This window comes from Lepidochelys kempii, chromosome 2, assembly GCF_965140265.1.
Source record: "Lepidochelys kempii isolate rLepKem1 chromosome 2, rLepKem1.hap2, whole genome shotgun sequence".
In the NCBI taxonomy this organism is placed as follows: Eukaryota; Metazoa; Chordata; order Testudines; family Cheloniidae; genus Lepidochelys; species Lepidochelys kempii.
This window is the reverse complement of record NC_133257.1, coordinates 58,327,316-58,351,584: the sequence shown is the minus strand read 5'-3', so window position 1 is coordinate 58,351,584 and position 24,269 is coordinate 58,327,316. Positions and strand designations below refer to the sequence as shown.

Below are 24,269 nucleotides of genomic sequence, written 5' to 3'. Positions count from 1 at the left end.
GTAGTTAACATAGCATAACACAATTCTCTTTAGATCAAAATACATGATTCAGATGATGTAAATGCCCTTCATCTCACCAATGTCCTACATTCTGGTAATAGGTTAAAAAAAACCATTTGCTTCATTGTTTTGAAATGTAGACCTTCATCCAATGTATAATATGTAAGTCTGGTTGTTATGGCCAAAAAGAGGAAAAGTCATGTGTTAGTCATAGCAAGATAATGCAAATGTAAAATATTTATAGAGAAAGAACACAAAAAGTCACTGGAGACACTTGTTTAGTGGATGCTGGGTGGGCTGGGAAACATCTGGAGTCCAGCATGGTTTGTAAAGCTCAGCCTCAGAGCTCAGGATGGGTGGCTTTGTGCTTAAGGCTCTGGATGCAGACTTCAGAGACTTGAATGTCCTGCTCTACCATAGATATAATGTGTCACCTTGGCCAGTCACTTACTGTCTCTGTGCCTCCGCTCTCCATCAGCAGAATAGGAATACTAGTAATTCCTTGCTTTTCAGCAGTATTGTAAGAGTAAATACATCAATAATTATGAGGCTCTCAGATACTCTGCTGATGAGGGCTATGTAAGCAGCTGAGATAGAGAGACTGGTATTGAGGGTTTCAGTGGGATTTGGGGAGGATTGTGCAGTTGTCAGAAGGTTAGATCAGAGAGGATTTCCATCACTTGAAGAGGTTGGGTTTGCAGGACTATTAATAGGATTAGTAATAATAGGAGAAATTAGGAGAGATTCTGCAATAGGGTGATGGTTGGATTCTTGTCAGCGTGGTAGGATCTGAGACAATTCAGCAGTCGGAGTGGGTATTATGATGCCCTGACATGCAGGGGGCATGGGTCTACGGTAGGGCCGCTGTAGGGTAGCCTAAGCTGCCTTGTGTAAAACCGGTTCCAGTAGGAATTCTCCCCTGGCTTGATTTAGGGCTCCACTGGCCTTTTTACACTGCTGCTGCTGAGTGATGAATCCTTCTGTGATGGGGTGTACAAACTCCATCTTGTGCCCACAGGGGTTAACGGACAATACTGGACCCAGGTAGCCTGCCTGCAGCACATGCTCCAGCTTGAGAGGAAGCTTAAATGGGAGCCACTCGGCTCAGAAGGGAAGAGGCTGGCGAGAAGACAGACCTACCCTGAGGGCTCCTGAACAAGGGCACTAAAGAAGCCTCACTGTGAGGAAGAGGACTACCTGCTGAGCTGGGGCTGAAGTTGTCTTTTCTTTTGCTATCTTATATTTAACTTGGAGACTTTGGGGGAGACGGATGGTAGGAAGTGACTTAGGGAGGCAAGCTCTAGGCACTCCAAATTGTCCCACATTTTATAGGGCCAGAGGTCTGAGCCTGGTGGAGTGGTAGGGCCAAGGATCCGCTGCCAACTGCTCTTGTTGCAGGAGGGGCATAAATCTCATTCCCCCACTCCCCCAAGTAATGAGAGACTAAGGATGTTGAAAATGCTGAGGCAAGGATAAGCCACATACAAGAGTTAAGAACTGGATGGAAAGTCCTTGCTGCTGGGAGGTGAGAGATTGCAAACTGGGTTCTGGCCCTTTGAGGACTCTACTACACCCTCCATCCATTGAAACTGTTAAGGAAATACTGAACATGTATACTTATTTCTTTAAACATGAAATACTAGATCAGCTCATTTCCATTATTCATAGCATTAGTATTTCATGTATTTGTCAAACATGGAAAAGATCACATAGGTCATTTGAAGTTTCAAAACACAGATATTTGAGTTTTCTGATAGCCACCTGTGCTCTACATCACTGGATGACTCCTAGTGACCATGCCTGGGGAATAGCATTCAACCAGTCTGATGCCCCATCCTTCAGTTTCTCATCTGTGGTCTCGCTCTCTCTGGAGTCAGGTTACTCTTTATCTTCTCTTTCCTGGTTCTGGGTTTACCACTGGAGCCTACTCAACTCCTGTGGCTACTTCACCCCTCCTGGCCTTTTACCAGACTCCTTAATCCAGTACAGGATCCCAGGGCTTGCTCTCCCACTGGACTTCCTCTTTGTTCCTGGAGGCCGACTTCCTCCCAGGAAGCAACTGCAGACTCCTTCCCCTGCAGCCCTCTTCTGCTTTCAGCCTCGTGGTTTTATAGTGCTGGCCCTGCCGTTCCCCATCTGGGCTTCACTCTCAATTAACCTCAGCCCTCCTTTTTTCAGGTGATGCAAAGTGAACTAATTGGCCTTTTAGACCTTCATTATCCCTATCAGAGCTGGTGTGGGGTGCACACTCCATCACACCAACCAATAACTAAATAAGTGCAAAACATGCATTTCTTCTTCAAGAATTGCCTCTGTAGTCCATCTCAAACCCCTGCTTTCAGTCATTTGTATCTCTAGCAAAAGAAATTCCTTTTGAGATGAAATTTCTCATTCTGTAAGCTAAAAGCAAATTTTTAAAAGAAGTTTGAACATAGTCAGTTCAGCTAATTGTGAGTTTTGTGAGCATCAAAAGAGAAAGGTTACTCACCAGTAAGTGTAGTTCTTTGAGTGTATTGCCTCTGCACACTTCTGGGATATATGCTGCAGCATTGTGAAGCTCTGGGAACGTTCTAGAAAGCAGTGCAAACCAGGGCCACATACGCACCCCCTCTTGACATTGAGTTCCTGAACGTTCAAAGCTGGAACTACAAAACAGCTGTATTCTCCCAATCACCTCGGTTCCTTCCACCAAACTTTGGAGCCCTAGAGAAGTAGAACTCCAAGGTAGTGTGAGGATGCAGAAGCAATACATTCTAAGAACTATAATTAATGATAAGTAACCTTTATTTCTTATTTGACAATTGCATATTCTTCACGTTTCCACTCATGGAAGTCTAGTGGTCATACAACCTACAGGTAGGTGGGCTGAGTTCTAAATAAATGTGTGTATAGAACTCCAAGCAGCACACCTGCAGATTTCTTAAGTGAAAACATTACAAAGTCATGTCACCTAAGCTGCCTTACTCCAGTAAGCAAGCCCCAAGGCCTAGATTTTTAAAGGATTTGGGGCACCATAAATGCAGATAGGTTCCTAATCAGGTTTCCAGAAGTGCATAAATGAGTTGGGTGCTCATATACTTTTGAAAACCCCACCATCTGCATCTTTAGGCACCTAAATACCTTTGAATTAAGTTCCTTAATTACTGTCATTGGCTACCATATAACACGTTTCAATACATAGCCTCTGCCCAACTGAGTGAGCCTCTAATATGTTGCAGTGGATCTGGTATCCTTCACATTTTCATGTATCTTCATCATTTTTAGGCTAAATAGATTCTCCCTTCAAAGGGAAAGCAATAAATCCCCAAAATTACACATACTATTTTTGGCTTTTATGCTCACATAACTAAAATTGGCTGAATTGACTGTTCAAACTTACTTTAACAATTTATTTTTAGCTAAAAGCATGAAAAATTTCATACTATAAGGAATTTTTGTATAGTTATACAAATGACCAAAAGCTGGGATTTAGGATGGAATGCACTTGTCAACCTACCTAGCTTACAAAGATATTTGAATACAAGTTTACCATAGTGATAAAAATTATATTTAAAACGACACTAGAGACCAATAATATTAATGCTAAATAAACCAGTTCTTTCAAAGTGATGTTTAAGCAATTATATCTTCTACTTACACCCTAAAACCTAACATACACTACGAACCTGCATTGCAATCCTTTTCAGTGCAGCATATTTTTGCACCTCAGCAATGTCTCCAACAGCCAAACCAATCTAAAAATACAACAACATAGAATCAAACAAGTATTTTTAATTACCTGATTTTTTACATTGCGTGGTTTAAATTATATTCCTCACTGGTATTATGATCTGAAAAGCCTTTTGCTAAATCATATTGTATCAGCAGAACATTACCCACTAAACACAGAAGATTTGTGCATGCCTAAAATCCATAATCAAGAAAGTTAATTGTTTGTTTAATTATATTTTCATTTTCTTAGCAAATTATATTTGGCAGACCTGATGCTCTTTTTAACTACTTCTAAGAACTGTTCAAAAACTAATACAGCTTCTTTAAGGCCCTTTATTGCTTTCATTGACTTCAACTGAAGCAGGATCAGGCCAACATCCTGTAAAATAAAAATCTTTGTATCATTTCTTCTCAAACATGTTGTTTAACGGGGCATAGGCAAAGATGATGCATAAAATATTTTCTCTCTCTCGCTCTCTTTGCTACAGTTCCAGTTTGCTGATCCTTTTTATTTACATCAGTCCTACCATTTAGTGTTCAACAATACTTCCAAGGGGATAAGTGGTTCATTTATTTAATACAACCCACTGAGATTTACTTAAGCAATTTGTTTAAATATGGCTCCAAGAACATCAACCTGTAAATTACGACAGTTAGGTCTAGATATTGGCTTTTATGTCCTGGATGGCGGCACTGTTAAGCCACATCAGTTCAGGAGAAGCACTGGAGAAATTATGCCTCAGACAGTCACAGTCTCTGCTATGGCTTCTCCATGGACATGGGTAGGGGACACAAACTGCTCCAGCCATTAGGCTGGTACAAGGTTGCTCTCCATGATGTGCCACCCTTGCTCTGTCAGCTGGTGTGGGGCCATGATCTTGCTTCCTTCCCTGTCCCTTTTTGGGTTCATTGCTTCCTAAGGGAGGGGGAGGAACCAGTAATCTCTGGACTCCATGGAGCATAGGGGTTAATATTGAGGGAGGGCAACATAAGGGTCTGGATTCTTGCATGCCCACCTTATACTTTGCAGTTGCACAAGGGCCATCACAATCTGGCTCTAAATACATAAATACTTAAACTTGTTCTGCAACAATGACAGAAAAACACTTGTTTTAGGTAGTAAAATGAAGGAAGAATGGAGAAAAGAGAACCAGAAAAAGGCAAAAGGGAACACCTCAATGTCTTATTTAAAAAAAAAAGTCACGTTGCTAACTAATGAACAAAGGTTTCTGCAAATCAGCGTGCATATACACAAATTATCCTATCCAATAATGATGTGTATAAACAGTTATGTTCCCAAATCTCCATATTTTACTATGTGAAATACTTACCAGCAAGTTCATAAGAAGAATTGGAATAAGCAAGGTGAAGACAATGAGAACTGTATAACTCAGGAATGGATAGGGCAAATTATCACTTAGCAGCGGATCAAGGAAAGCTTCATGATAATTAATATCTCCCAGCATCATAGCAAATGTCTGCATTACAGAAAGGAGCGGAGTCTTGTAATGTTGCTGAAAAAAGAAATAAGGCAGGCAATGTAAACAGGTACATTTTTAAAATCTGTAATGTCCCCTCTTTTTTTTTTCTTCCAGATTCTCAATTCATGAATATTGGTTGTGGTGTATTTAAAACTTGCACATAGATCCATACAATTTACAAATACAAGATAGAGTGGACCAGATCTTCTGCTGGTGTAAACTGGTGCAACCCCATTGACTGTTCAGCCTTGCAAAAACTATTGTCCTAAATACCATACCGAGTGATTCAAACTGGAGTGATGCATTTCTGAAGTGGATTAACTTCTGACTGGAGAGAAATGAGGGGACACAGAATCAGGATATTCTCTCCTATTCTATTTTTATTTACAATGTTCATGTAGGGACAAATTGGGTTCCCATCTGCGCTACTGTAAAAGGGCTTCTGACAGTTGAATTTGACAATTTCTCTGATGCACAGGGCACTAAGTCAAATACTTTACAGAAGTCTAAGTATATTATATCAACACATACCCCTTTATCAACCAAACATAATCTCATTCAAAAATGATTCCAAGTTCATTTAACAAGACCTATAGTATTTTCCATACAACCTTGTTGACTGGTATTGATCATGTTGCCATTCTTCAATTCTTAATTGACAGAGTCAAGTGTCAGCCTTTCCATTATTTTACCTAAGATCAATGTCAAGGTACAATTATCTAGATACAGTAACCTAGGTTATCTAGGTTTTTTCCTTTTTTAAATACTGACACCCTGTTAGTACCCTTCCAGTCCTCTGGAACTTCCCCAGCATTCCAACATTTATTAAAAATTAACACCAATGGTCCAGAGAACTTCTTGTCCAATTTTTTTTTTAAATCTTGGGGAAGATCTATGCAAGAAGAGCTCCAACAACTCTGGGGTTCTTATGGGGCAATCTATCTTTCTATATTTTCTTTTATAGGGAAAAACAACAGTAGCACCTTTTGGATTGGTTTCTGAATTATTATAGATATGTTATTTTTTCAAAGATAGAAATTATTTTTCACTACATTATAAATTGTCCTAATTTTAGACTATTAAAGTACCTCATCAATTGTATCTATCAAATATCTGAATATAGGAAACATACAAACAGGATTATTAACAATGACAACAAATAACTATGCCATTAATCTAACCTGTGAACACAGAAGGACAAAGAAGCTGAGTCCAAAGGCCAATATCAGGAAAAAGAACACAACAGCAATCCGAATCAAAGTCCTCAGAATTTCCCAGAACATTACAATGTAGATTCCATAGTTTTCAAATCTAAGAAAATGTTTGTAGGTAAAAATTAACCACCATCAAATACTATAACAGGTTACTTTTCCTGCCATATCTGTAAAGCAGAGCACAACCCTAATGCAAGCTGCCTGGTTGTCATTTTGCTTCTAGGAAAGATTTTTAAATGGTCAGTACATTTTTCTAATTTCATGCACACAAAAGTGGAAAAAGTCCAGTTTGTTACAAGTTTAGAATAGGGGTTCTCAGATTTTTTAATATGGTGCATCACATTTTAATTGAAAGATGATTGTCTCATGGCTGGCTTCTCTCCCATTCATGATCCCACCTCCTCTTCCATCTAAAAATGCCTAACCCCCCTGTACCATGTACAGCAACTGATTACATGTAAAAGTAATATTAGAAAACCAGTCCATCTATTATAGCAGTCTTTTAATGTGACTTAGCCACTAGAAACAAAGAGAGCTGGTACCATGAGATAAGCCAACTCTCCAATTTATAAGATCTTCCTTCTTCCGCAACGAGGGATAAAATGTGCTATACCTCTAAAAGCTGCAGCAAAAAGCTCACAGTTGAGGTCAAGAGGCAAGCTACCACAGCTTTAAGACACCTTTGTAGCCTCCTGATTTTGTGCTACAGAGGGCTGCCTATGTAACAGTTGTTTCAAGCTGGCCTATGCACAGAAGTGCTACCCACAATCCCTGCAGCACTATGTCTCAAGTCACCACCGCCTCCTGCCTGTGATATTCCCCTCCCACTCTCTACTCACCCCCAAAGCTGCCCCAACACCAGGGATTACAGTGGGGTTCTCACAGGGCACTAGAGATGCCTTATAGAAAGCTTGTACTGGGTGAATTCCCACATTCCCTCCCCCAGCCACATTTAGGGCTTTCACAGCTCTTTGACATGCCGCAGCAGCATAAAAGGGCCATAGCAGATGGAAAAATCCCAACTTTAGCGTTTCTCCAATGATATATTATGCGTTAGTTCAGAGGAGCAGTTTTAGGAATAGAGGAGCTAATCTTTTTCTGTTTTACATTGTGTATATCAGGAGTTTTACATTGTGTATATCAGGAGTAACTCCACTGAAGGCAAAGGAGTCATACCAGCGTAAAATGATGTAATTGAGAAAAGAGTCAGGCCTACTAGGTTAGAAAACCAATGTATATGGTACCTAAAAGTTTCTGCTGGCATACAGAACTAAAAGTGCTTTGGGAAGAGGAAACATTTCACCAGGACAAAGAAGGATGGTCGAGTAGTTAGGGTATCAGCCTTAGACTTAGGAGACCCTGGTTCAAGTCCCTGCTTTACCATGTTGCTCAGTGCTGTGAAAAAATTTGTAAGCTGTGCAAGATAGTTAGATAGAGTTAATCCCTGTGTAGCTGCGGGTAAGTTGACAGAAGAATTCTTCTGTCTACCTAGCTACTGCCTCTCAAAGAGATGGACTAAACTACATGAATGGGGAAAAAAATCTTCTATTAATGTAGGAAGCATCTACACTATGGTGCTGCAGTGCCATAGTTGTGTTGCTGCAGCAGCTGTAGTGTAAAAGACCCTTAGAGTATGTCTACACTGCAAACTAAAGGTATCAGTTCCAGTTGGAGGCAATGTACCTACATTAGCTCTTATTGGGCTACCATGCTAAAAATAGAGTGTAGCTGCAGCAATGGGAGGGCTAGCTACCCTGAGTACATGGGTTATGTGCTTAGGGCTGCTACTCCTTTCCACCACTGCAGTCATATTGTATTTTTAACATGCTAACTTGATCAGTGCTAACGCAGGTACATCTTCTCAAGCTCAAATTTATACCATCAGCTCAAAGTCTAGAGGTACCCTAAGGGGATACACTGCACACCAAACCCAGGCTCTGACTGAGATTTGAGCCCAAGCTCCCCTTCCATCCATCAACAAATCAATCTGACTTGGGTCAGCAAGCACCTAGGAGCCTGGCGCTGAGATCTTGCTGGGGGGACATGGGTCAGAGCACAAGTGCCCCTGTGACGCAGGTCCCCAAGCCCTGTCATTTTGCAGTGTGGACAGAGCTCAAGCTGTAGACCTGAGTCAGAAGATTTGCGCGGATCAGTATGGCCATGTTAGCACAGCTGAGAGACCCAGGTTGAGCAATTGTAAACCCAGGTTTACAATGCAGTGTGACTGTTCAAACACAGGCTTGGAAACACCAAGTCCACAAGCCAATGTCCCACAGACCCGGGTTTATAAAGCAGAGTAGACATACCCTTAATAGCTCCGTGTCTTGGGTTCCCAATTAGTTAAATAGATGTAACTACTTCCATAGCTCACAGGGATGTTGTGAGGGTAAGTACACTACCAATTATGAGGTGTCCTGACGCTATGGTCAGGGCCGGCTCCAGGCACCAGCGTTCCAAGCAGGTGCTTGGGGCGGCAGTTAGAAAGGGGCGGCAGTTCCTTCATCCACGGCAGCAATTCGGCGGCAGCCTCTCTGTTCCACCCGCAGCAGCCTCTCCCCTTTGCCGGCCGCGGCGGCAAATCGGTAGCAGCTTCTTCCTTTTGCCATCCGCGGCGGCAGTTTTTTTCACTGCTTGGGGCGGCAAAAACTGTAGAGCTGGCCCTGACTATGGTAATGAGGACCATATTAGTACCTGATAGGACTATCAGTCAGCCATGGAAAAATCTTTCCCATCCCAGCTCCTTGTTCAAATACGAGGGTGGAAAATTTTTTGTTTTTTTATTTAATCGATGAAATGATACTACAAAGCTGCTCTGGAGTAAAAAACAAAGAAAAAAAACCACCTTTTCCTCAGTTGCGGGGCAGTCTCCATAGGTAAAAACTAAAGGGCAGGCTTTCTTAGGCTAGTGGAGGCTGCTTTCTTCTGGATATAACGCAAAACAAGAAACATTTCCTTTTATTAGGCGTAACTAATCTTTCTCTTCAGACCTTTTTTCTTTTTAAGATTTTTCAAATGATAGCAAAAAAAAAATCCTGTTTTCTGAAGCTGAAAGGATATACAAGATAACATTTTAACTATTTTGTATTTAGGCCACTAAAAAAACTAAAGATCCTTTGTTTTCTTACAAAGTGACATGGAGAGTGCTAGTCACATTATCTATTATTTCTTCAATTGGTGTTATGTGCTTTGAAGTTTTCATTATGAAAAACAATGAATCACAATTCAAAATTCCTTAGGGAAAACAGAAACAGAGCAAAGGCCTAATCCATGCATGTGTTATAATTTTACCCATGAAATTATTCCTAATGAATTAAATGTTTGTATTCTAAGTGTTTGGAGAATCAGGACCTAAATTTTACCTTTGAAGATAAAGCAAGAAGTTCATCCAAGATAAATATACAGAAATTGCTCCACATTCCCACTGCAGGTGAGCTGGGATATTAATAAATAAGGAAGACACAAAAATGATGCTTGAGGTATAAATTATCCAGTCTAATAGATTAGAGTAATCCAACAGGTACTTCAATTTCTAGGATTTGAAAGAGAGAAAAAATTAGCATACTGACAAGTATGAAACCATTAAAAATAATAAATTATATAATATTTTTCTGTCCTCTTAAGTTTTAGTGTATCTTGAGTACAACCCTAAGTTAGCATTTCACTTATAATAAAAGAAAAATCTAGCAGTGTTTTTAATATCAAACAAAATTATTAAGACAAATAGAGTATGATAAATTATATACATATACCTGTTGAAAGAGCTGAAATATCTCTTTGCAGATTCCAAATAAACTCATGGTAAAAACTAAACACATACATACTCTTATGAAGTATGAATCCTGTAACAGAAACCAGAAAGGACAACAAAATGGTAAATATAATAGAAACTTTGGCTGAAATTCTAATTAGGACACTCATGTTGCATTGACAAGTCTGACAATTCACAGGACAAAATTTTCCAGGAGAATATCATTAAAAATAGTAATAAAAATGTTCTATTAACATTTATGGTGAAATCCACTCCACCTGCATTGAGTTCAGACAATGAGGCTCTATACTGATAATGAGGCTCTATACTGGAGGGGTTGCAGAGGTGAAATTCAGCCTTACAACTCAGAGTCTTCGACCAGGACTGCTGTGCAGCCTCCCTAGAGTGGCTATTCAAGCCTATGAGCTGAAATGGTAACCACTTCCCATCTATACCACTTGCACAGGGTGTTGCACTGGATGTGTGTAATCACTGAACCTGTGGCCCATCATCTCTGCACCATTATGATCTTCCATGCTGGCCTACAGTATTCATGCCTAGCAAAGGGATCCTTTCCATGGTACTTAAAGGGTGTGCAGGCACCCTTAACTGGCTACTCTCCCTTGATGTCTCCCAATGCAGCCACTATGGAAGACATTAGTGACATGGAATTCCTCATACTGACCCCCACACCACTGGTGAATTTCATACTCACTAAATAAATTCAGACTATGTCTTAGTCATATCTTTTCTCAGACACATTCACATGCCAGCAGCAGAGCTGCTCTCACCTCCTTGCCATTAACCATTATCTGTCAACCATTATCTGTCAACCATCAATGGTGTCAACCATTATCTGAAATGAACAAATTAGTTTTAAATCTACACCATAGGTCAAGCTCTGCCTCACATACACTGTGCTCCCTCAAGTACTTGGCTCACACCTGGTCATATCTTGACTTCAGAGTTACTGCATGGTTTTAAGCAAGGCAAGGCGAGGGCAAAACTTGGCCACATATTCCAGCAATTTCCACAAGATGCATAAGCCTTGACTGCAAAGTCACACGCAGAGTTACTGTATGTCTTGTTTCTGGATGTTTTTGTCACTGATCTCGCCAGTACACCGTGTGTTGTGGATTTTCCTCCTAGGCCCGAGGCACATTTAATCATTTATAATTATATTAACCATGTGTATATAACTGACACACTGAAATTAACATTATTTTCAATATTTTGGGGTTTTTGTGGGGAGGAGATATTGCAATATCATTTAGATTTCCTTTCCCCTTTTCTCTGTTCCATTCGTTGATTTATATTCACCTTAATATTCATTTTGAACATCATGATATCACAAAAGACAACAAACATGCAGTATTTTAAAATCATTGTTTGAGTGTTCTTGGAAACCTGAAAGGAAAAAGAATCAATACCACCACCACCACACCAAACATTAAAGTTGCATATGTGTGATATTGCTATTGTAAACTTCAACACTATTTTTTAGTTTTCAGGTTCTTATCTCACCACAGGATATCAACATCTATCTTTCTCTCTAATTTCCTCTGCCCATTAGCTTATTTCTTTTTATTTGTGTGTAAAGTACAATGCTGACTCATGGTGCTGTATAAATAATGAATTCCTATCTATATCAACAGAATATTGAGGATACCGGGTTAAGCAGATGACAAAGTTACGGCTGCGTACACAACCTTTACTTGTGTGTATGTATTTTGATTAAGTCTTTTATATGTAATAGTATTCTATTTCCCAAGTAGGATATCATAAATATTGTCGCACAGCAGCCCTTCTTCAACACTTTTACAATTTAAAAGTGCCTGGGGGTTGTGGGAAGAATCCTGAAAAAGAATCTTGAAAATCCTTGAAATATGTGCAGGAGCCTTTCTTTAACCCCTTACAAGATGAACACAGGCTGAGGCAATGGCTTAGCAGTATTCCTACGCTACATTTTTCACTATAGCTACAGCAGAGTTAGTCATGCACAGTACAACCCTTCTTAGCTGCATACTTTTTTGAGCTTAGTGCAAAATGTACTGTGCTTGTGTGGCCTCTGAACGTCAAAGACACAAAACATGGCCAAGTAAAACCCAATGTTCACTGGAATATTCAAAAGCACTATCCATGCCAGATTTCAAACTTGCAACTTTGGACATTACCCATTTTGCTGCTTTTTATTTTTAAGAAAAAGACAGAAAGTGTATTTTTTTCAGACACTTCATACTAAAAAGCAGCTTAATCCCTTTTGTTCATCCCTGTTTTAAAATTATAAATTGTAACTAATTAAAAATAGTACCTCATACTCTAATGGTCCTGTTTGATGGGATTCTGTTGCATTGGAAGATATTCCTGGTCGTATGCGGGTGATCAGAAGAGTCAGAGGAATGAGACCAAGAGAATACACACTGAGGTTCATAATATGTGCTCGGAACCCATAGGCCATCCTGGAAGATGAAAAAAAGTTATATTTGTGAGATTGTATTTCCAATTGTCCTTTTGTGATCATGGGGAAATGCACTTTAAGGTTGCAACCATGCAATTACAAGTGTATAAATACTCTTAGTGACTGGCCTTGCCCCAGGAGTTCAAGGTGAACAAAGGCTTAATGGCTGACTTTAGGGTCTCTGGGCCCAACTCTGCTCTTGTTTCCTTTGAAGTTAATGAAGTTACACCAGATTTTCTGTAATGGAACAGAAAATAAAACTTGTGCCAATATAGATGGGGGTGAGTTTCTGCCTCTTGTAAGTTCAAAAGAATCTGCAAGAATCTTTGCTAACATTCAAGCAACCTTTTTATTTTATCTGCTAATGGTTGAGATATTTAAATATTCTTATCAGGGTGACTGGATGGGAGTGAAACTGACTTAAATTCTACAGTTAAAATTATCTTTCTTTGTAACAAATCTTTTCCATAGGACATATAAACGTTTTTATAGCAATGGGTTTCTTTGTATATTCCATTTTATTGAAAATCTGATTAAGAGATTAAAAAATACAGTTTACTCTAATATCTGTTTTGGCGGTCCAATTAACAGATACATACCACTTCATGAGCAAATATTCTTTACATACAGGATGATTGAGAAGCTCCATGCGATTATGACGTACCATAGCCTACAAAATGTGTAAGCAAATGTATCAAACATACAGTATATCCAATTCAGTTGAGTGACCCAGTTACAAACCAATTGTTTAGATTACCTATTTCAGTACACTAGAACCCCCTTTATCTGAGCCTCAATTATCTGGCTCTCCATATCAGCCAAACCACCGACTGCCCGGGGCTGACAGTGGGCAGTCCCACTGTCCATTCTCCGGTTTATCCAGATGTTTTATTATCCCATTTGGCCCAGGTCCCAGTTAGATCAGGATCCCACTGTACTTTACATGAATTCTAGCCTACTGAAAGGTACAGTACATTTGAAGTGATCTTATTTATCTAATTTTATTATGACTGAATTGGAAAGAACAGAATATTCTTTGAGGCTAATGTTGTGTGAGAACATTGGTATTTGTTTTAGATCAATAAAACATTTTGCAATCTGCATGTGAAGAAAGGAAATGGTGAATACATCATGGCCACTTGTACCCTGGCCAAATCCCTCCCTTAAAAATGCTTTTTCTGCAATTCTGTTTACATTTCAGGATGTGGTCACAAGTGATGAAGGATGAGTTTGCTTAGATACATGTACATCCACACACACTGTACCCTTTCAAAGTATCTGAAGTGCAGGCCCACCTTGATTATCACTACAAAAGGTATTTTCCCCCCCGCTCTCTTGCTGGTAATAGCTCACCTTACCTGATCACTCTTGTTACAGTGTGTATGGTAACACCCATTGTTTCAAGTTCTCTGTGTATATAAATCTCCCCACTGTATTTTCCACTGAATGCATCAGATGAAGTGAACTGTAGCTCACAAAAGCTTATGCTCAGATAAATTTGTTAGTCTCTAAGGTGCCACAAGTCCTCCTTTTCTTTTTAAGTTCATAACGTCTATCTATACCTAATAACTGATTAAAATATTTATTATATAAACTATAAGAACTTCCACTGGCAAATTAATGCTCAAGTTTCAGCCCAATGTGCTTTAAAACTGCTGAGTTACAACCCCTGGAAAAGAGGGTTTACAATGAAAAAAACCGTACCTTTAGCTCCAACAATACCAATGTACAATATTTTGATAGTTAAAAAACAGAACTTACATTTAGAGTGGTAAGCGGTTCATAGTCAATTTCTTCATCTGCCTTTACTTTTTTGTTAAGTATTAGTGGACACTGGAGATACCTGAAGTTATATTCAATCTGTACAGTAAATACACATATTAGTGTGTGTTTATGACAATATTGATGTAGCAGTTCAGTCTTGGTACATCAAAGCAAACAAAACAAAAAATAAATTAAATATTCTTCAGAAAAAATATGACGGTTGTGGCAGAATATCTATCAACATGGACACTTTGTACTTATCAATCACTCAGTAAAACTATGCAATCTATACGACCAGCTATGATTATTATGGATTTTCATCACTATCAGTAAAATAAATGGGATCTTAAAATACTCTTAAAGAGTATTTCCCCTAAAATATTATAATTTTAAATAATTGTTCTAGATTTTTATTTTATTTTAGCATTGACTACAAGGTAAACGTTATATAGGTAATATAAGAAAGAAACCTGATAGTATTATATTAATTTTCCAAATGATCTCTTAATGTTGTGGACACAATCCAATGAAAATCTACATGAGATGTTTTAATATAAATCCAAAATTAGCACAATTGTAAAAGCAACAAAGACTTAAAAATATGTCCTGCTTCCTTGGATATCTGTAAGGTGACTGTCTGTTCTTTTAGATTTTGGAAGTGATAATAAGATGTGCCAATTTATATTCAGAAGCCATTTTCAGGTTTGGAATAAGCACATCCTGGTTAAAAAAACAACCTCGTTTACAGGGGATGTGAAGGCATTTATAAAAATTAATGTCTAACAAATGGAAGAAAGGGGAAGTTGATAGTTATTAATATAAATCAGAAGTTATTAATGTAGAAAATTGATATGGGAAGCCAAGGACGTAAGAAGAAAGCTATGGCCTGCAGAGTTTTTTAAAATATAGTAGGAACAAAAAGAATTCTGACAATTGCATTGGTCCATTACAAGATGGAAATGGTAGAATTATCAACAACAACAGAGAAAAGGCAGAAGTGTTCAATAAACATTTCTGTTCTGTCTTTGGGGAAAAAAACAGATGATATAGTCTCATAATATGGTGATAACACTCCTTCCATTCCATTAGTATCTCTGAAGGATGTTAAACAGCAGCTATTAAGGTTATACATTTTAAAATCAGCGGGTCCAGATAACTTGCATCCAAGACTTTTAAAAGAGTTTGCTGAGGAGCTCGCTGGACCATCAATACTGATTTTCAAACAGTCTTGGAGCTCTGGAAAAGTTCCTGAAGACTGGAAGAAAGCTAATGTTGTTGTGCCAATATTTAGAAAGGATAAACAGGATTACTCTGTTAATTATAGGCCTTACATCAATCCCAAGCAAGATAACTGAGTGGTTGATAAGGGACTCAAGTAATAAAGAATTAAAGGACGGTATAGTAATTAATGTATATCAACATGAGTTTATGGAAAATAGATCCTATCAAACTAACTTGATATATTTTTTGATGAGATTACAGGTTTGGTTGATAAAGGTAATATTGTTGACGTAATCTATTTACCTTAGCCTTCTCTAAGGCGTTGCACTTGGTATCATATGGCATGCTGATTAAAAACTAGAATGATATAAAATTAATATGGCACACATTGAATGGATTAAAAACTGACTAACTGCTATATCTCAAAATGTAATTGTAAATGGGGAATCATCACAGAGCGGGTGTTTTTCTAGTGGTGTTCTGGAGGGATCAGTTCTTGGCCCTATGCTATTAACCATTTTTTTATCAATGATGTGGAAGAAAACATAAAATCATCACTGAGACAGTATGTCGATGAAACAAAAATTGAGGGAGTGGTACATAATGAAGAGGAGAGGTCACTGATTCAGAGTGATCTGGGTACCTTGGTAAAAGGAGTGCAAGCAAACACTATACGTTTTAATATGGCTAAATGGAAATGTATATGTATCAGAACAAAGAATGGAAGCCATGCTTATAGGATGGAGGGGTCTATCTTAGGAAACAGTGATTCTGAAAAAGATTTGGGGGTCATGGTGGATAATCAGCTGAACATAAGCTTTCTGTGGCCAAAAGAACTAATGTAATCCTAGGATGCATAAACAGGGGGATCTCAAGTAATAGTCGAGAGGTTATTTTATCTTTGTATTTGGCACTGGTGTGACTGCTGCTGGAATACTGTGTCCAGTTGTGGTGCCCACAATTCAAGAAAGATGTTAAAAAATTGGAGAGGTTTCAGGAAGAGTCACAGAATAATTAGACGATTAGAAAACATGCCTTATAGCAAGACTCAAAAAGCTCAATCTATTGACCTCAAAAGAGAAGTTTAAGGGGGTGACTTGCTTAGTCTATAAGTCATGGGGAACAAATATTTGATAATGGACTCATCAATCTAGCAGAGAAAGGTTTAACATGATCCAATGACTGGAAGTAGCAGCTAGACAAATTCAGATTGGAAATATGGTGTAATTTTTAACAGTGAGAGTAATTAACCATGGGAACAATTTACCAAGGGTCATGATGGATTTTCCATCACTGACCATTTTAAAATCAAGACAGAATATTCTTTTAAAAGATCTGCTCTAGGAATTCTTTTGGGGAAGTTCTGTGGCCTGTGTTATACAGGACATCATACTAGATCATAGAATCATAGAATATCAGGGTTGGAAGGGACCTCAGGAGGTCATCTAGTCCAACCCCCTGCTCAAAGCAGGGCCAATCCCCAATTTTTGCCCCAAATCCCTAAATGGCCCCCTCAAGGATTGAACTCACAACCCTGGGTTTAGCAGGCCAATGCTCAAACCACTGAGCTATCCCTCCCCCCCAAAGATCAAAATGATCCCTTCAGGCCTTGGAATCTATATGCAACTCTATGAACACTGAAGACAGCTGCACCACTTAAACCAGGTCTGTGTTTGACTCAAAAAATGAACATTTCGCCTGTTCTCCTGGTTAAGAAATTAGCATATATTCTGGAAAATTTATAACCTTTGATTCCAGATTAATTTTAAGAGGTATCTTAGCAAAGTTGAAGACCTATAAATTGCTAAAGTTTAAATTATAGTTATAACAATTTCTAAACATGAAAATCACAGCAACTGACCTTCAAAACAGTTTGCAGGACAAAGAGGAAAATAAGACAACATACCTGGAAGCATATATTTACGTTATGTGTATGTGATGTATCTGTACGTGTATATATCATTTTGTGTGTGTGTGTGTGTGGGTGGGTGTACACACACACACACACACACAAAATTATATACACAATTATATATACACAGACACAATTATATACATCCACTGAACTGCTAAGCCAATTGTGAATGTGTCCATTTCAATCTCAACTACTATAAAAAAAATGATCAAGGGTATGGAACACATTCCATACAAGGAGAGACTAAAAAAATTAGGGCTATTCAGCTTAAAAAAAGGAGAGAGATGACTAAGGGGGATCTGATAGAGGTCTATAAAATCATGAATGGTGTGGAAAAAGTGAATAGAGAAGTGTTATTCACCCATTATCCAATATAAAAATGAGGAGTCACCAAATGAATTTAATAAACCTCAGGCTTAATACAAACAAGAGGAAGTATTTTTTTCACACAGTGCACAACTAACCTGTGGAACTCGTTTCCATGGGATGCTGTGATGGCCAAAAGTATACTATATTCAAAAAAGAACTGGATGAGTTCATGGAGGATAGGTCCATCAATGGCTATTAGTCAAGATGGTTAGGAATGCAACCCCATGCTTGGGGCAACTCTAAACCTCTGAAAGAAGACTGGGTGAATCACTCCATAATCACTCTATTCTGTCCACTCCCAGTGAAGCTTTGACAACTACTAAGCAAATGGATCACAGTCTGTCTCGGTATGGCAGCTATTATATTCTTATGTTCTAATCTCATGCAGAAGGTGAAAAGGGCATATCAGGGACATCTCTTGGTACAAGATATTTCTTCCCTTGTCAATATACAAAGTTGACAGCATCTTTTGTATACATATTTCACCAACTGGCCCATATACTCAATAGATGACTATAGTATCAGATTTGAAAGGGCCTTCAGTTCAAGGAACTACATAATATCAATACTGTAGCCTTTTGTGGGTTCCTGATTAAGTAGAATGGCTTTAGCAGTGCTCTCCTCCACAAGCGAAGTGTGGAGCTGTCTCCTCCCCTTGTCTCCAGACAGATGTGTAGATTTTAAGGATATTCTTCTATTGCCTTTAAATGGCAATTCTGATTTCATTAATCCTCTTTCTTTTTCTTCTTATCCCAGTTTGGCTCATGTTACTGAACCATCTGGGGAGGAACATGCATCAACACTTTAAGTATGACATCAACACAACTTGCGCTGAAGTTGCTGGAGTCAAGGATGCTGACTGTACTGAATATTATGAAATTGTGTGATGACAGGTTCAAAGGTTAGAGAACAGGGATGTTAAATACACACTTCATGATTTTAGCACCAAAACAATCTAAGGTCTAACCCTGCAATTCTTGAAGTCAATGGAAATTTTTCCATTAAGTTTAATTGGAGGACACTGAATCAGTTTGGTAGGGCGAAGTACTGGGAAACTGTTTTCACCAGTTGATACATGTACACAGATTGACAGAGGTGAAGTCAAGTGATAACAAGTATTCACCAGGCTAGTCAACATGTCTGGCTGTAGCTTAGATACTGGAGTACTAAGAAAGACACTGAGGACTTGAAAGATCAGAGTTCTCAAGGAGTTTGAAACAGACATCAAAAGCACCCAAGGTATCTGTGGTAGCAAAAGATCACCACAGTGTAGCCTTAACTTGAGCTTTGTAGGACACTCATTTTCAGTTGAGTTCTCCTGGGAAAGGATTTTTTAACACCTACTCCTTTGAAGCCAAAGTGGGTCCTCCCATCTTGTATTTACAATAGATGAAGGAACAATTTATGGTGTGGTAGTGTTTCTGTAAAGTCTGTCTCAGCTGACCTATGCAAAAGCAGGTAGTAAAAGGAACACCATTACAGACTGCAATGAAAAAGGGACTGATAATGACTGCACTGCATCTTAAGATGGGGGGGCTGTTGTCTGGCTTGCTGGGGGAAGGAGTATACCTCTTTAAGAGGCAGAGAAGCACTAATGCTGGTGCAGCCGAAGAGCAGCTCAATGTGGGGACACTGAATCATCCCTCCAGGTGACCAGACCCAGAAGGAAGGGGAAAGTATATAGAGTAAGTCAGGTGAGGAAAACCCTCTCTCACCTGGACCAAGGCCAGGACCTTAACCCTAATTCGAGGGTGGGGGGATGGTAAGGACCCAGCAGTGGACTGGCTGGGAACCAGGATGGAAAAGGGGTAGGGCTAATGGAAGCCCCCTGGGTAGATAGTGAAATGATCATGGATTTACCTGCACTGTACACTGTTATCTGCCAGGTACTCCCAGACAGTTGCAGTCTAATTAAACCATATCCAGTGTCTCCTGTCCTTCATCTGGTATAGCTGGACAATTAGAGGCAGTTGGTACCGCTGAACTGCATGACCAGGTAAATTCATGCTACCAACTGATGAGGTGATTTAAATGATTTATTCTAAACTAAAGGGATTATTGCTAATCACACACTGGGAGCACAGACCCACGAGTTTACTCAGCTTACCTTTGGTGAATTTCAGTTGGACAATGATCCAGATATAAACTATCTAAAACATGTTAAAAAGGGATTAAACTTTACAGAGTAAGCAAGTTTAAGCAGATATAAACTACATTGATGATTTGCCAAAGTTCAAAAAGTGCCAAGTTCACTCAATTTACTACGATCCAAATTTCTAACAAATGATTTATCACTACTAATATATTGCAGGTACATTATGACATATCTTACTGTAATAAGAGTTTTAATAATTAAAAGGTACTAGTTTTAATTACTTTTTTTCTTCCACTTACACAGAAGCCTTGACTTGTCTTTTCCTCTGAAGACTCAATCATACAGTTGTCCAAAACCAACTTTCAGGGTAGAAAGAAAAACAATTAATTTGCATAAATTAATTATGATGATTGCTGAAAATTAGGACTCTTCAGAAAAAAGGAAGACTTCCATACTTTAGAAAAAAAAGTTTCCATGGTCTTCAACAATACAGCAGCCCTTCTAACAAAAATAATGATTCAATCCACATTTACAGCATACACAGAGATGTGCACAACTTATACTTGTGCATATATGTTAACAAACGAGAAATTTTACCTTGTTTACATGGATGTATGACAATTTGCACTTGCATGTGCCAAGTCTTTATAAATACTCACACTTGCAGATTTACTTGAAAATTTCACAGAATTTTTAGAATGAAGTAAATTCTTAATGTGTAGTCTAAACAATCTTACCTTTAACGATTCAGGTACATATTCAACCATTTCCAACAAAGGACACTTATTGGCAGTAGAAGAGTGAGAAAATGTTGTCACAGCTTCTTCCCATCTGCAACAATAAGTTGAAATAGTGGAGAATGAATTCTATGCTTCTCAGCAAAGGATATGAAGTTAAACATCAACTTTATAATGAAAGAAAAAATGGATTATGTTATTTTGAAATCTAATCATTTTTAGACCGGATGAGCTATTATTTCAGAAATTATTCTACAGATTGCAATGTATAACAAATTTATATGCCACGAAGTGAAAATCAGCAGTTGAGGCCAATGTTTAATCTGGTTTTCAGATAAGCAGTGATGTTTTGCAAATCACAGGATATACTGAGCTCTTCTTAAAAGCTTGGACTCATTATGAGCCCTACACTGATACTGAAGTCTGTATCTTGGGCTCACAAAATTCTGAAGGTAATAAAAAAATACTGGGTGTCATCCTGCTCCTCTTAGCATGATTGGTGGTCACTCATGGTTACATTCCCATCGGTCCTGAAATGGGCCCATCAGACTCAGCAAACTGATGGCATATAGAACACAGCCCATCTAAACTTCAACAAAACTCTCATAAGAGCATAAGAATGAACAGAAGAAGATAACAACAGACACACTGCGTGAGACCAAAGGTCCTTCTAGCCCAGGATTCTGTCTTCCGACAGTGGCCAATGCCAGGTGCCCCAGAGGGAATGAACAGAGCAGGTAATCATCAAGTGATCTATCCCCTGTTGCCCATTCCCAGCTTCTGGCAAACAGAGGCTAGGGACACCATTCCTGCCCATCCTGGCTAATAGCCACTGATGGACCTATCCTCCATGAACTTACCTAGTTGTCTTTTGAACCCTGTTATAATCTTGTCCTTCTCAACATTCTCTGACAAGGAGTTGCACAGGTTGACTGTGCTTTGTCTGAAAAATACTTCCTTTTGTTTGTTTTAAACCTGCTGCCTATTAATTTTATTTGGTGCCCCCTAGTTCTTGTGTTATGAGAAGGAGTAAATAACACTTCCTTATTTACTTTCTCCACACCAGTCATGATTTTATAGACCTCAATCAGATCCCCCCCCCTTAGTTGTCTCTTTTCCAAGCTGAAAAGTCCCAGACTTATTAATCTCTCCTCATATGGAAGCCATTCCAAACCCCTAATCATTTTTGAACCTTTTCTGAACCTTTTCCAATTCCAATATATCTTTTCTGAGATGGGACAACCACATCTGCATGCAGTATTGGAGCAAGTTAACAGGGGACTTTTGTGAGGGAGTTCTCTGGATAAAGGAGGAGCGTTTACATGACCCTTGGGGTAAGACTATTGTCTGTATTGTGTGTGTTTGTGTTTGTGGTATGCTTGCTGCTTTACTGAAATTTACTATGTGGTCTGTTTATTTTGGGGACCGTTTGCTGAGCCTAGCCCATCAACCCTTAACGAAGGGGCGGAGCTACTCAGGAAGACTAGGGCTTTAAAAAGCCTGCTCCTAAACAACCAGAGGAGCTAGTGGCTAATGGGAGTTTTGCAAGGGAGTTTAGAGAGGGAGTGGGAGGGGGGACTAGATACACTTAACATTCTTTAAACTTAAAGCCAAAACAACCGCCTGATAAAAACAAAACATCAATAAAGGAACGAGCTGCAGGAGTAAAAAAAGAATGCAGGCACAAGTCCAGCAACAGAGTGGGGGCTATGCAGTGTATTGTATCCAGTGCAGCATGTATGATTACCTGCTCTATGGGCAGGTGGCATATGTGTGCATTCGGTGCAAGGAGCTCCTGGCCCTCAGAGACTGTGTAGACCAGAATGGCTGAACTGTAGGAGCTAAGGGAGACAAAGAGGTACATAGATGAGACTTTCCAGGACACAGCAGAACAGTCCCACCCCTGGTCTGACAGCCTCTGAGCTGTTGAGGAGAATGAAAGTCTCAGGGAAGGAGAACATCCAAATGGAGCAGAGGGAAATGATCCCATAGCTGGGACCCTCCTTCCAGATGATGTCGTGGTATCCTCTCATAATGACGATACCTCTCCAGGGGTAGGAACTCCAGTTATTAGGAAGAGACAGGTAATAGTTATGGGGCATTCGATCATTAGAAACATAGATAGCTAGGTTTGCAATGACTGGGAGAACCGCATGGTGATTTGCTTTCCTGGTGCAATCTATTAATGGAGATTCTCTATGTTCTAGTAAGGAGGAGAGGATGGAAGATGATAAAATACAGGTAGAATCTGATGAGAAACAGTCAAATGAAAAAGTGCTATTCAAGTTTCAGAGTAGCAGCCATGTTAGTCTGTATTCGCAAAAAGAAAAGGAGCACTTGTGGCACCTTAGAGACTAACCAATTTATTTGAGCATAAGCTTTCGTGATGCAACCAATGAAGTGAGCTGTAGCTCACGAAAGCTTATGCTCAAATAAATTGGTTAGTCTCTAAGGTGCCACAAGTGCTATTCAACTATATCATGTAATGTCAGACAGCTAAAAAGTGAAAAGTGCTTATACACAAATGCTAGAAGTCTAAATAATAAGACGGATGAACTAGAGTGCCTCGTATTAAATGATGACATTGATATAACAGGCATCACAGAGACTTGGTGGCATGAGGATAATCAATGGCACTCAGTAATACCAGGACACAAAATATATCAAGGACAGAACAGGTTGTGCTGGTGGAGGAGTGGCACTATATGTGAAAAAAGCATAGAATCAAATGAAGTAAAAATCTTAAAATGAACCAAACTGTACCATAGAATCTCTATAGATAGTAATTCCATGCTCTAATAATAAGACTATAGCAGTAGGGATATATTACAGACCATCTAACCAGGATGGTGATAGTGACTGTGAAATGTTCAGGGAGGTTAGAGAGGCTCTAAAAATAAAAAACTCAATAATAATGGGGGATTTCAACTATCCCCATATTGACTGGGTACCTGTCACCTCAGGACGGGATGCAGAAATAAAGTTTTCTGACACCTTAAATGACTGCTTCTTGGAGCAGCTAGTCCTGGAACCCACATGAGGCAATTCTTGAATGGCCATACTGGGTCAAACCAATAGTCCATCTAGCCCAGTATCCTGTTGTCTGACAGTGGCCAATGCCAAATACGGACAGAATGAAAAGAACAAGGAACTTATCTATTGATCCATCCCTTGTCGTCCAGTCCCAGCTTCTGGCAGTCAGAGGTTTAGGGATACCCAGAGCATGGGGTTGTGTCCCTGCCCATCTTGGACAATAGCCACTGATGGTTCTGTCCTCCATGAACTTATCTAATTCTGTTTTGAACCCAGTTATACCTTTGGCCTTCACAACATCCCCTGGCAAATTGTTCCACAGGTTGACTGTGCATTTTGTGAAGAAGTACGTCCTTATGTTTGTTTTAAACCTATTGCCTATTAATTTCATTGGGTGACCAATAGTTTGCATGTTATGTGAAGGGGGAAAATTACACTTCCTTATTCTCTTTCTCCACACCATTCATGATTTTCTAGACATCTATCATATCCCCCCTTAGTTGTCTTTTTTGTGTAAGAGCCT

At 39.1% G+C, this 24,269-nt stretch overlaps 1 protein-coding gene across 1 annotated transcript in view; it reads right to left on the bottom strand.

The window, feature by feature from the left end:
- TRPA1 (transient receptor potential cation channel subfamily A member 1) overlaps positions 1-24,269 on the bottom strand; it is a 61,434-nt gene that overhangs the window by 2,584 nt on the left and 34,581 nt on the right. The window contains exons 15-24 of the mRNA XM_073329391.1: positions 20,714-20,807; positions 20,276-20,335; positions 14,374-14,472; positions 13,212-13,282; positions 12,466-12,613; positions 10,156-10,245; positions 9,766-9,935; positions 6,374-6,503; positions 5,043-5,225; positions 3,666-3,734 (exon numbers count right to left, since the gene is read on the bottom strand). Coding sequence (XP_073185492.1) covers positions 3,666-3,734; positions 5,043-5,225; positions 6,374-6,503; positions 9,766-9,935; positions 10,156-10,245; positions 12,466-12,613; positions 13,212-13,282; positions 14,374-14,472; positions 20,276-20,335; positions 20,714-20,807 — 1,114 coding nt within the window. The remainder of the gene's footprint in view (positions 1-3,665; positions 3,735-5,042; positions 5,226-6,373; positions 6,504-9,765; positions 9,936-10,155; positions 10,246-12,465; positions 12,614-13,211; positions 13,283-14,373; positions 14,473-20,275; positions 20,336-20,713; positions 20,808-24,269) is intronic.